Source organism: Lipomyces tetrasporus, assembly GCF_029532465.1.
Source record: "Lipomyces tetrasporus strain NRRL Y-64009 chromosome Unknown POJ06scaffold_1, whole genome shotgun sequence".
Taxonomy (NCBI): Eukaryota; Fungi; Ascomycota; class Lipomycetes; order Lipomycetales; family Lipomycetaceae; genus Lipomyces; species Lipomyces tetrasporus.
In genome coordinates this window covers 1,661,897-1,672,461 of record NW_026611596.1, presented here as the reverse complement: position 1 = coordinate 1,672,461, position 10,565 = coordinate 1,661,897, and the positions used below count along the sequence as shown (strand labels likewise).

The following is a 10,565-nucleotide window of genomic DNA, read 5'->3' as shown; positions in this document are numbered from 1 at the left end:
TTCACGCCACGGAAAAGAAAGTTTGGATGTGAGGGTTAGGTGTTACTTCGAAGAAAGTGAGCACGAGCCACCTTCAACAAAATTGGCATAATAAAGTTTAACCTGAGACGCGATTCGTACGCGTTGCGAAACTCCACTAGACCCTGATGGCAGAATTCTCGATGATCCCTGCAGGCCCTGGCGCCTCCTGTTGGTGGCGAGCTCCAAGTGGTCGCCGGAACATATCCGCAGGATTGCAACTTCCTGTGCTCCTTGTAGTTCCTTAGTGATTGCAAACGGCTAAAATTATGGCTTCTCAGAAGTCCAAAACAGGCAGTAGTAGTCGGACAGGTAAAAAAAATATTGGCCTGCTGAGAGGTACATCCACTGATAATCTGCTGCAGGTACGGCTACGAAACCATGGCGCCGCCGATTTCTGCCAAAAACGTTCCAATATTTCACACCCGCCAGTACTAATGCCATTGCTTCGACGGTGTCTGATAGCGAACCTTTTCTGGTCCCGGAGGGTACAGGCAATATAGATCAAGATGGCCTCTGTGAATCGGAGTGCTTGCCTGAACCTCACTCTCGACAGTCACGGCTTCCACAGCAATCTCACCACCACGGGGTCGCGATGGCGCAGCCTCAGAGCTCTGCGCTGTTGCAGTACCAGTTAGATCTCAATCGACGTCGAGAAAAGCCTAGTGTACACGATCAGGCGTTGTTTGTATTTGAAGCCACTCCAGCGGGCCGGATATACGAAGTGATGGATGCCATACTATCAATTGTTTTCTGTCTGCTATATATCTGGAACACCCGGTATGCCAGGATACAGGATAAATACCAGGCATTACCATTATGGTCAAAAGTGCTCGAACGCTTTCTTGCTTTAAGTATCCTGTAAGTGCCCTCATTTTCCCGTAAGTCTGAATCTGACAATTTAGGATCATGTACATCCCGCGTTATTATCTCTACAGCCGTCCACTGGACTTCTTCTTCAAGCCATTCAGTCTGGTAACGTGGCTATCAACTGTTTCGGTCCTTGTTGCCTGGCTCATAGACGATACCACACTCGGCCCGGATATTGATCTCACATACATGTCTGCTGGCGTACTAATATTTCTATATCCTGCACGTTTCGTTCGTGTCAATTTCGCCATCCACGAGACTCTCAGGCCGATGAAACTAGTTTATTTTCAGCTCACCCCGATTTCGAGACAAGTGACGATGCTAGGCAGTACCGTGCTCACCTCGATCTTGACAATCTCGGCCGTTTTGGTAAGGAGCTAAGCTCTCGATTCTTGTTACGAAGGCTAAGACGACCAATAGCATATCGTAGCCTACAAGCTAGCGACGTCGCAAGACCAGGATCCGCCGGAGTCTACCTTCTTTGATACGTTCTTCTTCACAACTGTCGGCACGGTAACGGGTATGCGTTCAACCGACGTTCCAGATACTCGCTTTACAAGGGTTGTCAATTTGGTGGTCATTGCCGCCGGAGTTTTATGGCTTCCGAAAAAATTGTCCAACTTGATTCAGCTTATCAATTCTCAGAGTGTTTATGATCGGAGTGTCGCTCCCCCAGCAAGTCCGGAGGAGATATACGTTGTCATATCTGGCGAACCCGAGGTCAACGAAGAACATTTAGCAAATTTTTTGAATGAATTTCTGCAGTACGTGGGCCTGATACATTCTGACGGTGCTCTCAAGTTCTAATACTAGTCAAGCGTGGATCACGGTGTCATGGAGTCGATCAATCTAAAAACCACGATACTCCGTCCTATAGTGCCTGGTGCTGTGTTGAAACATGTGCTGGGCGACCCTTCACTTGCATCGCGAGTATCATATGTTACGGGAACCGCTACATCTTTTAACTCGCTTAAGAAAGTTCAGTGTCATAAAGCTAAAGCTGCGTTCTTGTTAGCGTCTAGAAACATGAACGAGGATGAAGATGAAGCGGACGCGAAGCAAATGATGCGTGCGCTGAGTTTGCGGAAATTTAACAGTAGTATTCGAATTTTTGGTGCGTCAGTCTGCTATATCGTGCTCACGAATCTGTCTAACGTTGGCATATAGCTGAAGTGCATCTTCGCGAAAACGTACCGAATTTTGACTTCCTTGCCGAAACAGTAGTGTGTAAGCAAGAGTTAGTGGACGGTCTAACAGCCCAGTCGATCATCGTTCCGGGATTAGCTAGTATCTTGATTATGCTCTCGACCTCTATCTCCGACTCGACAATAGACGAATTGACCGTGGAAATGCGAAAGCAGAATATGCCGTGGATGAAGGAATACCTCGACTCGCTGTCTCAGGAGGTTTACACTTCAAATTTTCATATATCGTTCGTTGGCATGAAATTCATTGACGCTGTTCAGATGGTGTATCGGCATCTGGGTGTGCTGGTTATAGGATACGGAATCGATATGGAGGATCATATACGCCGGAGTACTCTCAAGATCATGGTCGATCCCAACTATTTACTGAAAGGGAACGAAATCTGCATCGCTATTGCACCTGATGTAAGTTGGGGCATACTGTTGCTGCGTACTGGACTAGTCCGTGCTAACGCAGCTGGTAAGGTATACCAAGCCGACCGAATATCCGAGTTTGATGTGGACTCCCACGCAGCACCGGGCTACTACAGCGATTTCGTGTCATCTGAGAGTGACCTCACAAGATTTACACCTGCAGATATCGCAACTCGTAGAACTGGCGAATCTCAGAGGCTTACCGCCTCTCGTTCGTCCACAACAGCCTCAGTACATGACGACAACAATCCGATGCACGACAAAACCCGAACTATTTCTAAGAAAGGAATCGAACTCACGCCTGTTGCCGAAACTTCTACTCGTCATGCCGTGACCTTGCAGCTTGACGATGGAGTCCTTACTGCGCCGGGCGCGTCTAGTCCAGTAGAGGCGACTGATGACAGTTCAACAGACTTTCAACGAGGACGCGCGCTAGGAAATCAGTCGGGTGAGTCGAATACATCGGGAGATATGATAGTTCAACCGCTTGTCATTCCGGTACCTCTTACGAGAGCACCGTCTCCAATGCCCTCGACTTCTGACGTTCGAGGTGGTGAGAGCAAACCATCCGGTCTTGGACCGAGATCGGCATCAATTCCGTCTGTATCAAGGACTCTCACTGACCCACCACAGACGTCGTCAGCTGTACCAGGAACGAATGCTGCTGTCGAAACGGGTACAAAGCCATCCCAAGTGGGACGTTCACCTCATGAAAATGGTGATGAGTCGCACTTGTATGACTTTGAAAACCATTTTCTTATATGCGATTGCTCCGACGTGACCACGCGAGAATTCGAGACCCTTCTCTCGTCAATTCGTAATTCTCCAGATCCACAAATCAATAAGATGACCGTTGTCTTATTAACTAAGAAACCGCTAGCAGTAGCAAGCTTTGCAATATCTAGCGGCACCGGTAGCGGTATCGGAAGTAGTGCGAACAGTGTGAAGACAGACAAATACGAAGATGTGCATTATGTTGCCGGAAATCCGACTGATAGAGACGATATGGAGAGGGCCGGCGTGGTTAACGCTGCCAGGTGTTTAGTACTGAGCGATACTAAGCACAGGCGAGAATTGTATGTTAGGCCACAAAGCAAACATCTCTTTACGAAATGCTAACAGTCATCTAGACAGAGTGCGCAAACTGCGGACGCGAGAGCTTTGCTGGCTGGTTTGAATTTCGAGTCGATGAATCAAATGCCTGGTAGTATCATGGTCATGTAAGTGATACAGTCATATCTATGTTGCCGTGGGTATCTAATAGACTCCTAGCGAATGTCTGCATCAGAATACCATCAAACTGGTAGGCCCGACGAGGACGATTGAATGTCGAGATGATCATGTTAAGCAATTTCTTCGCCCAAGCTTCATGAGCGGAAACGTATGTTCATTTCATTCTTCTATATTCTCACTATGATAGCGCTGACAGAATGTAGATAATCTGTCCTACCCAGGTCGACGCGCTCACATCCCAATGCTTTTATAACCCATTTATCGTGCAAATATTTCAATCATTTCTGTTTACCGGCACTGGAGACTCTCACATTTCGCTGATTCCGGTGCCATCATATCTCCACGGGCGACCGTATGGTGTCCTTGTTTCGTTGGCGCTCTCTGGGACTTTGTTATCCAACGACAAGTCTGAAGCAAGTAGAACGGTGCTGCCGAAGAAACCAGGCATTCCGATCGGATTGAGACGGGCTCGGACAACTGGACCGGGACCAGGACCGGTGTTGAGTTACCCCGCTATCAACGCAGCCCAGAACACAGAATTGAAACCGGGTGACGAGGTCTATCTCCTTAAATTCTTGGGGGGTGAGGCTTGAGTGGCATTGCACAGGGGAATGAATAGTCGAGAGTAGGAATGGATATTTTTGGGCACTTGTGACAGCAGAGAAATGCGACTACCAGTCCATATGAACAATCGACATGGCGTCAATTCAAAGAATTTTAAGAGACCCATGAAACAGTCTAGTACCGTTCTAAGACTGACGTACTACAAACAACAAATGAAATTAACACTACACATTTATACAATACAACACACCCATTAGATCGTATGCATTACCCTGAAAATAAATAAGATGTAGATACAGTTATACCCAGAATTAAAACCGCCGTAGACCCAGGTACCCAAAAGAAATTTTAAATCATGCGAGCATAAAGTCATTGCTAAATTTGCGTAATCTATGTTGGTCACGCCAATCGACGTTCCTCTTGGCGACCCTTTTCGTCCCCAGTGACGACGACGTCTAAGGACCATGAAGCAAGCTTTTCCCAAACCAAACTAAACCCCACCCAATTGAGCAGCATATTCGCTCCTGCCCATTCTCGTTCATCATGGATACCGCAAAATTTACATTTCTGTTGAGGAGGAGTTTGCAATCGAGAGCCATATGTTCCACAACAATCCCACAGTAGATATGAAAGGAAGTTGGAGATGCAAAGGGATCAATCTGAAGTTGATAATCTGAGCGGCGGGCCAGACCATGTAGTTAGACTTGAGGGTTGGGATCAACAGCGTAGAGAGCTTGTGCTTGACGGCCTTCATGCTACCACCCTCGACGAATGAGATAAAGGCGAAGAAGCCGCTAAGAGCTGCATGCAAAGTCAGTGTTGCTGTACAGAAAAAAGTATTTTGGGGTGGGGGTGGGGGGACATACATATTGGAGTCCAGATCAATTGATCCACAAGAACTCGCAGTAAAACAGGGACGACGACACTGTCCTCGGTAATAGGGATCCATACGTGGAGCAGCTCAAGCCATTTGAAGAGGAAGGTTGATAGAAGGAAACCTATAAAGTGATGCATTAGCGCGACCAGGCACAGGCAGAGATGAGAGCGACGCACCCCACGTAGCGAAGCGAATAACCCGGTCAAACTTGAACGCGGCGGTTGAAAAGTGCGAGGCAGTTGAAGCCACGAACACATGCGACGAAGTGCGCGCGAATGGGGTCCCGTCGGTCGGAGGTTTCTCAGAGTCAGTGACACCCAAACTAGTTGACCGCCGTGAGCTCGCGTAGTTCTCGCTAATGGTCACGACGGTCTGAGCAAGAGCGTCCGAGAGTCCAAAGAGAAGAACGTTGGAAACGGACATGATAATGAGAGGACTGACTGCGACTGCGGTATTGAAGACGAGGATCAGGCGTATAATGAAGACCAGAAAGACGAAGATGACGAGCCAATTTAGGAGAGGAGCGTAGAATAAGTGGTGGGTCACCAGACTCCGATGGAATTTCTCGAGGGCCGGCGGCAGAGCAGCCGGGACGAGCTGTCGCGCAGCAGGCATGAGCGTAGCTGGAGTGGTGGGCGTATAGGAGACAGAGAAGAAGGACGGTGAAGTCATGAGTAGTCCACTGGAGGGCGGAAGACGAAAAGCTCAGTAACAGACGGCCAACCTTGTATATCAGAGATGTGGTTATGGGCAAGAACGAGCGATAGCCCATGCGGCGGTCATGATCAGCTGTCGCAGCGCACGCAGCAAAACCGTAACCAAGGTGCAGCCACCTGAACCTGAACCGTCGTGCTCGCTTACAGTTGATGGCAGCTGCCGCCGATGCGAAACCGCCGAGCCTCGGTTTCGGTTCTGGGCTCGACCCTATCCCTAGCCGTCCCTAACCCAACACCCTCTCAGCCAGGGGACTACCAAGTAATCTATGGCATCGCTAAAATAGTAGATCTTCAAAATAGATTACGAAATATTGTATGTCACAATCTTTAATTTGATTATTTGAATGCCGTAGCAAATGGTGATACGACAAGGGAGTCAAGGCGGTCTACTGAGTCCTGACAGCTTCGCTCGGCTCCGCAGTTACTCCCAACGGCTCGACCCCGCGCTGATGATCCAAAGCCTGGATCAGCCCAGGCACGTAACCCTTCTTTGACAACGTTTTACTCAGTACCAATTACTTCTGGCAACACTCCCTACCATGTTAACTATTAGAGAAGATTTAGTCGCATCGGCAGTCACATTTCTGCTCGATCCCAAAGCCGCAGAATCGCCGCTGGCGCAGCGGATTCAGTTCCTGGAGGCAAAAGGCCTAACCGAGGATGAAATCCACGAAGCACTGAGACGAGCACGAAGTCCTGCAACGCCACAGCAAACGGCGACCGGACCATCGCCAAGTTCAGCTCCGCCATCACAAGCTGTAGCCGCTTCATCCTACGCGCCGCCTCGACCGGCGTACTATCCCGGGCAATTACTGCAGCCTCCGCCGCTCCCGCAGCAAGACTGGAAAGACTACTTCGTCATGGCAACTATGTCAGTCGGAGTTACGTATGGTCTATACGTTTTGGCGAAGGTATTGAATGCATCAGCCACGTGAACTAGGAATACTAACGACAGAAAGCGTTATGTCATGCCAATGATCCTTCCGCCAACGCCGCCAGCTCTCGAAGCCGACAAAGCGGCCGTATCCGCCGAATTCGCCCATGCCGAGCAGCTTCTCCAGCAACTCCAGTCAGAAACGGAAGCACTCAAAGAAGCCGAGAAAAAGCGGGTTGAATCTGTGGACGAGGCCGTCGAGGAACTTCATAAAGTGATTGAAGACGCCAAGAGCCAGCTTGAGAGTCGAGAACGCGAGATGCGTCAATTGCAAGCAGAGATTGAGAATGTCCGAAACGAGTTGCCAAAGTATCTTGATCGTACGGCCGAAGGGCATAAACAGGACTTGTTTGATATTCAGGCCGAGATTAAGTCGTTGAAACAGATCTTGTCGAATCGGCTGCGAAGTCCGGTGAATCCGCCTGCAGTCGGGAGCAGCTCCGGTACAGATCAGGCTAACGGATCGCCACCGTCAATACCTCCAACGCCAGCATCGACTCTCAAACCTCCATCGCGCGCCAGTATCCCTGCTTGGCAGTTGGCTGCGGCGAATAAATTCAAGCCGTCCCAACAATCTAATGAGGAAGCTCACGATGGTAGTACAAGTACCGAAGCGACTTTTACAGCAGGTGCAGAGACGAAGTCAGACGCAACAGAAGGAGACAACGCTACGGCCTGATGTAGTCTTTTGTAATATGATGGTAGCGCTCGGGTAAAGTTGTCCATGTACATATAGTCCGATAGACCTTTATGAACACATAGACTGTAAGCTATATACAAACGTCTATAAACCCGAAAAGCAAATTCGACACTGTAGTCAAAGCGCTACGCAATATTTTGTCTTGCCATCCAACCCATAAAAAGCCATCTACCCAAATAACAAGTCGGTCTCTAAGATATATACAATTCACGCACTAGTTAAGAACTACTTTTGAGAACTTCCAAGCCAGTTTGAATGCGCACCCCAATCCTAGTATTAAGTTCATAGTCGTGGCCGTAGTGCGCAGCTTTGTTAAGCCATTCTAGAGTCTTCTGAGTGCCATCCCTGCCCTCGCTAAACCACTCAAACACTCCCCGCTCATATAGACCGCACGGCGGGATCCAGTCTTCTTTTCCCTTGACCATATTCCGATCAATATGCATGACCTCGGACTCGAGAATCTTGAGTCCTTGCTCCGTGTACCCCATATTCCGCAGCACAATACTCTCGAGAATGAACTTGACGCCTAGTTCGTCGATATCTTGAATATGCGGGAACTGTTTGGCCTGCTCCTCGAAATATTCTGAATTCTTAGCCGGCGATTTCAAAGGTGTAAGCTCAGCTGATGACGCAGCATAGTGATAATTGAGCTCCCGGAAGGACTTCTCCAAAGCTTCACGTGGCATGCGCTTATAGCCGTTCCAAAAGTAAATAATCTCATTCGCAGGACTGGTACCGATGTAGTCTACAATACTTGGCTGCGCGCTGCCATTAGCAATATTGACGCTGGTACTGCTACTATTCGTGCTGCCCTTAGGAGAAGACGGCGGCATCCACGATTTCCATTTCTGTACTTTTCGGTGGAGGTACAATTCTAGCGGCATCGGACGGCCAATGATTCGCCGCTTTCCGATCAAGCCTGGCGCGGTGAGCAACAAGTCTTCGGCTTTCTTCTTGTATGCTGCGATTTTGGCCTCGTCCTTATTTTCCGCACGCGACGCCGCACGGTATAGTTCGACGTAGCACACGCCCGCAACGTATGCGTACAGCGCATGTGACCAAGAATTGAGCTTCATTAGCCCTACAAACGTCTCGGCTGCGGATTCAAACTCGTGCAAATCAAGGTAACACATTGCCTTCTCGAATTCGACCAAAGCTTCAACCTGTCTCATTTGGACGTTCATCGGTGTTTTGAGCGTGGTGAGTGAGAGCTGTAGGTTGCAATTCATGCCTTGCATGCGAGCCTCTTGGAGCAGCCAGAGCGCACTTGTTGGGTACCGCTTCCTTGTCCTGGTGAGGACGCACATGAGGCGGTCTTTGGGGAATGAGCTTTCTGGAGGATCGATATCGCACGCTTGCGCGGGACCGGTATAATATAGTAAGAGCGTTAGAAGCGCTAAAGCGCCGTGAATATTGTCCGAAGCAGTAGCTGCCCAAAGCATCTGAATACTTGTATCTCTGTCGCCTCTGAAACCGATGATTGATAGGATCTTGCCTAAAGCTGGAGGGATCATCGAAATCACTAGTTGCAAAAGACCAAAGCAAAGATTGACACCGGACTGGATATAGTCATCAGTAACGCCAATGGTGCCGTTACTGTTGCCTACTTTGCTCCCACCAAACGGCATGAACTTCTGCGCAGGCGGTGGCGGCAATTCAGTCTCCGTCAGGGCCGATAAATCGCCCTCGTTCTTCTCAAGTACCTTCTCAAGCGAACTGTCAAGATCAAGCGCGTTGAGAGACTCCTCCAGAGAATCGTCCTCTGTGGGCTCACCATCGTTGTCGTCAGAGTCTCCAACGTCTCCTTTCTCGTCGTGAATTTCAGGCAGCTTTTGCGCCCCGAAATTCTCATCCATGCTGTTATTGTAGATATCTGCAAGAATCTGGTACGCCCGTCGGAGTTTATAACTACTGCCGTCAGCGTCTTCCTTGGAAAATACGTTCTGTAGCACCTACAAACTCTTGACACTCGCAATTGCGCTCTCGCTAAGGAATAAGACGACAGCACCCATAAGATGCGCTTCGGCCACAGCAAGGTAATATTCCGTACCCGGGGCAAACGACGAGGACCCGAGCTGTGACTTTTGCGCGTTTACCTTACCTCGCAGCGCGGTTGCTTCGGCAATGCGCAATCTATCTGTTGCTATTGGATTCCCTTTAGTTGGACTAAACACGGTTCCACAAAATGACAATAAATACCTTCTTTGATTTTGTCCGCCTCGAAACCGAGCGTGGCCTCAATGAAGCTCAATACGCCCCTTCCGAGCTACAACGAAGGGGTCAGTCGACAATAATCAATCGCAGTGTAGTTGGTCGACTGCAAATCACAGCCTAATCCCAAGCTTAAGCAAAACATAAACAAGAAAGGCATACCGCCGGTAAAGACGACTTCGGGTTAGTGGCATTGAGGATCTTATTTGCGCGCTCCAGATCGTCTGCCATGATACAATCCATGGCCTCCAACGCCTTTGATACTATAAGTTATTAGCGTCGTGCCTCATAAAACTCATCGCAACGACGCAAATGATCAGGGTAAGGTGCATTTGCGATCAAATGGGGATACGAACATGCAGCGGCTTCGTCTAGTGCATTGAGCGATTTTGATGACTTTGAGGTTGGCAGCACGGAGGCTTTGCCGCGCAACCACGCGACTGGCTTGACCATAGCAGGATGCTTCTGCCGATGATGTAGATTTCAATACAGTCGAGACTCGAGTAAACGAAGACTAAGGAGGGCAGTAAATAGTAAACTGCAGTAAGTGGTGGGCGGGCACACTTAGCCTCGTACTATAGGACCGATATTCTCGAACAGGCTGGTTTGTTTGGCAGATCGATCGCGTGCGGTATGGTAGTACAGAGTGAGTTTACTCGGGTGGCTTGCCGTACTTAACCCTTATCTACTAACACTAACAATTCTACGTACGCGGTGGGAGGGCGCAGGAACGGGTAAACGATTTGAAGTACGTAATTATTGATACAAATCAGATTCCTACTACACACGAACTCTTCATCTACTGACACTAACCAAAATCAGA

At 48.9% G+C, this 10,565-nt stretch overlaps 4 protein-coding genes across 4 annotated transcripts; 2 read left to right on the top strand and 2 right to left on the bottom strand.

The window, feature by feature from the left end:
- The first annotated feature begins 149 nt into the window (after positions 1 to 149).
- On the top strand, positions 150 to 4,445 carry POJ06DRAFT_10971 (uncharacterized protein). The gene is made up of 10 exons (XM_056184045.1): positions 150 to 330; positions 384 to 879; positions 924 to 1,257; positions 1,309 to 1,652; positions 1,707 to 2,002; positions 2,056 to 2,498; positions 2,559 to 3,583; positions 3,638 to 3,727; positions 3,780 to 3,888; positions 3,944 to 4,445. The coding sequence occupies exons 1-10, from the start codon at positions 288 to 290 to the stop codon at positions 4,331 to 4,333; spliced, it is 3,570 nt and encodes a 1,189-aa protein (XP_056047471.1). The 5' UTR covers positions 150 to 287; the 3' UTR covers positions 4,334 to 4,445.
- A 418-nt stretch (positions 4,446 to 4,863) lies between these two features.
- Positions 4,864 to 5,853, bottom strand: POJ06DRAFT_264849 (uncharacterized protein; the record flags this gene model as incomplete). Its single annotated transcript, XM_056189029.1, has 3 exons — positions 4,864 to 5,105; positions 5,171 to 5,302; positions 5,358 to 5,853. 3 exons carry the CDS (start codon positions 5,851 to 5,853, stop codon positions 4,864 to 4,866), a joined length of 870 nt encoding a protein of 289 aa, XP_056047470.1.
- A 468-nt stretch (positions 5,854 to 6,321) lies between these two features.
- Positions 6,322 to 7,630, top strand: POJ06DRAFT_10952 (peroxisomal membrane anchor protein conserved region-domain-containing protein). The gene is made up of 2 exons (XM_056184038.1): positions 6,322 to 6,808; positions 6,857 to 7,630. The coding sequence occupies exons 1-2, from the start codon at positions 6,437 to 6,439 to the stop codon at positions 7,508 to 7,510; spliced, it is 1,026 nt and encodes a 341-aa protein (XP_056047469.1). The 5' UTR covers positions 6,322 to 6,436; the 3' UTR covers positions 7,511 to 7,630.
- On the bottom strand, positions 7,630 to 10,369 carry POJ06DRAFT_10947 (outer membrane protein Iml2/Tetratricopeptide repeat protein 39). The gene is made up of 5 exons (XM_056184036.1): positions 10,099 to 10,369; positions 9,905 to 10,005; positions 9,731 to 9,797; positions 9,488 to 9,674; positions 7,630 to 9,439 (listed from the first exon to the last, which is right to left on the bottom strand). The coding sequence occupies exons 1-5, from the start codon at positions 10,193 to 10,195 to the stop codon at positions 7,750 to 7,752; spliced, it is 2,142 nt and encodes a 713-aa protein (XP_056047468.1). The 5' UTR covers positions 10,196 to 10,369; the 3' UTR covers positions 7,630 to 7,749.
- Positions 10,370 to 10,565: the final 196 nt, after the last annotated feature.

Bases quoted from the DNA above. Each gene is read 5' to 3' on its own strand.
- POJ06DRAFT_10952 (XM_056184038.1), top strand. From the start codon at position 6,437: ATGTTAACTATTAGAGAAGATTTAGTCGCATCGGCAGTCACATTTCTG. The intron at 6,809-6,856 runs GTATTGAATGCA...AACGACAGAAAG, and splicing joins GTCTATACGTTTTGGCGAAG to CGTTATGTCATGCCAATGAT.
- POJ06DRAFT_10971 (XM_056184045.1), top strand. From the start codon at position 288: ATGGCTTCTCAGAAGTCCAAAACAGGCAGTAGTAGTCGGACAG. The intron at 880-923 runs GTAAGTGCCCTC...CTGACAATTTAG, and splicing joins TTTCTTGCTTTAAGTATCCT to GATCATGTACATCCCGCGTT. The intron at 3,728-3,779 runs GTAAGTGATACA...ATAGACTCCTAG, and splicing joins CCTGGTAGTATCATGGTCAT to CGAATGTCTGCATCAGAATA.
- POJ06DRAFT_10947 (XM_056184036.1), bottom strand. From the start codon at position 10,195: ATGGTCAAGCCAGTCGCGTGGTTGCGCGGCAAAGCCTCCGTGCTGCCA. The intron at 9,798-9,904 runs GTATGCCTTTCT...CCTTCGTTGTAG, and splicing joins CGAAGTCGTCTTTACCGGCG to CTCGGAAGGGGCGTATTGAG. The intron at 9,440-9,487 runs GTAGGTGCTACA...TGACGGCAGTAG, and splicing joins ATTGCGAGTGTCAAGAGTTT to TTATAAACTCCGACGGGCGT.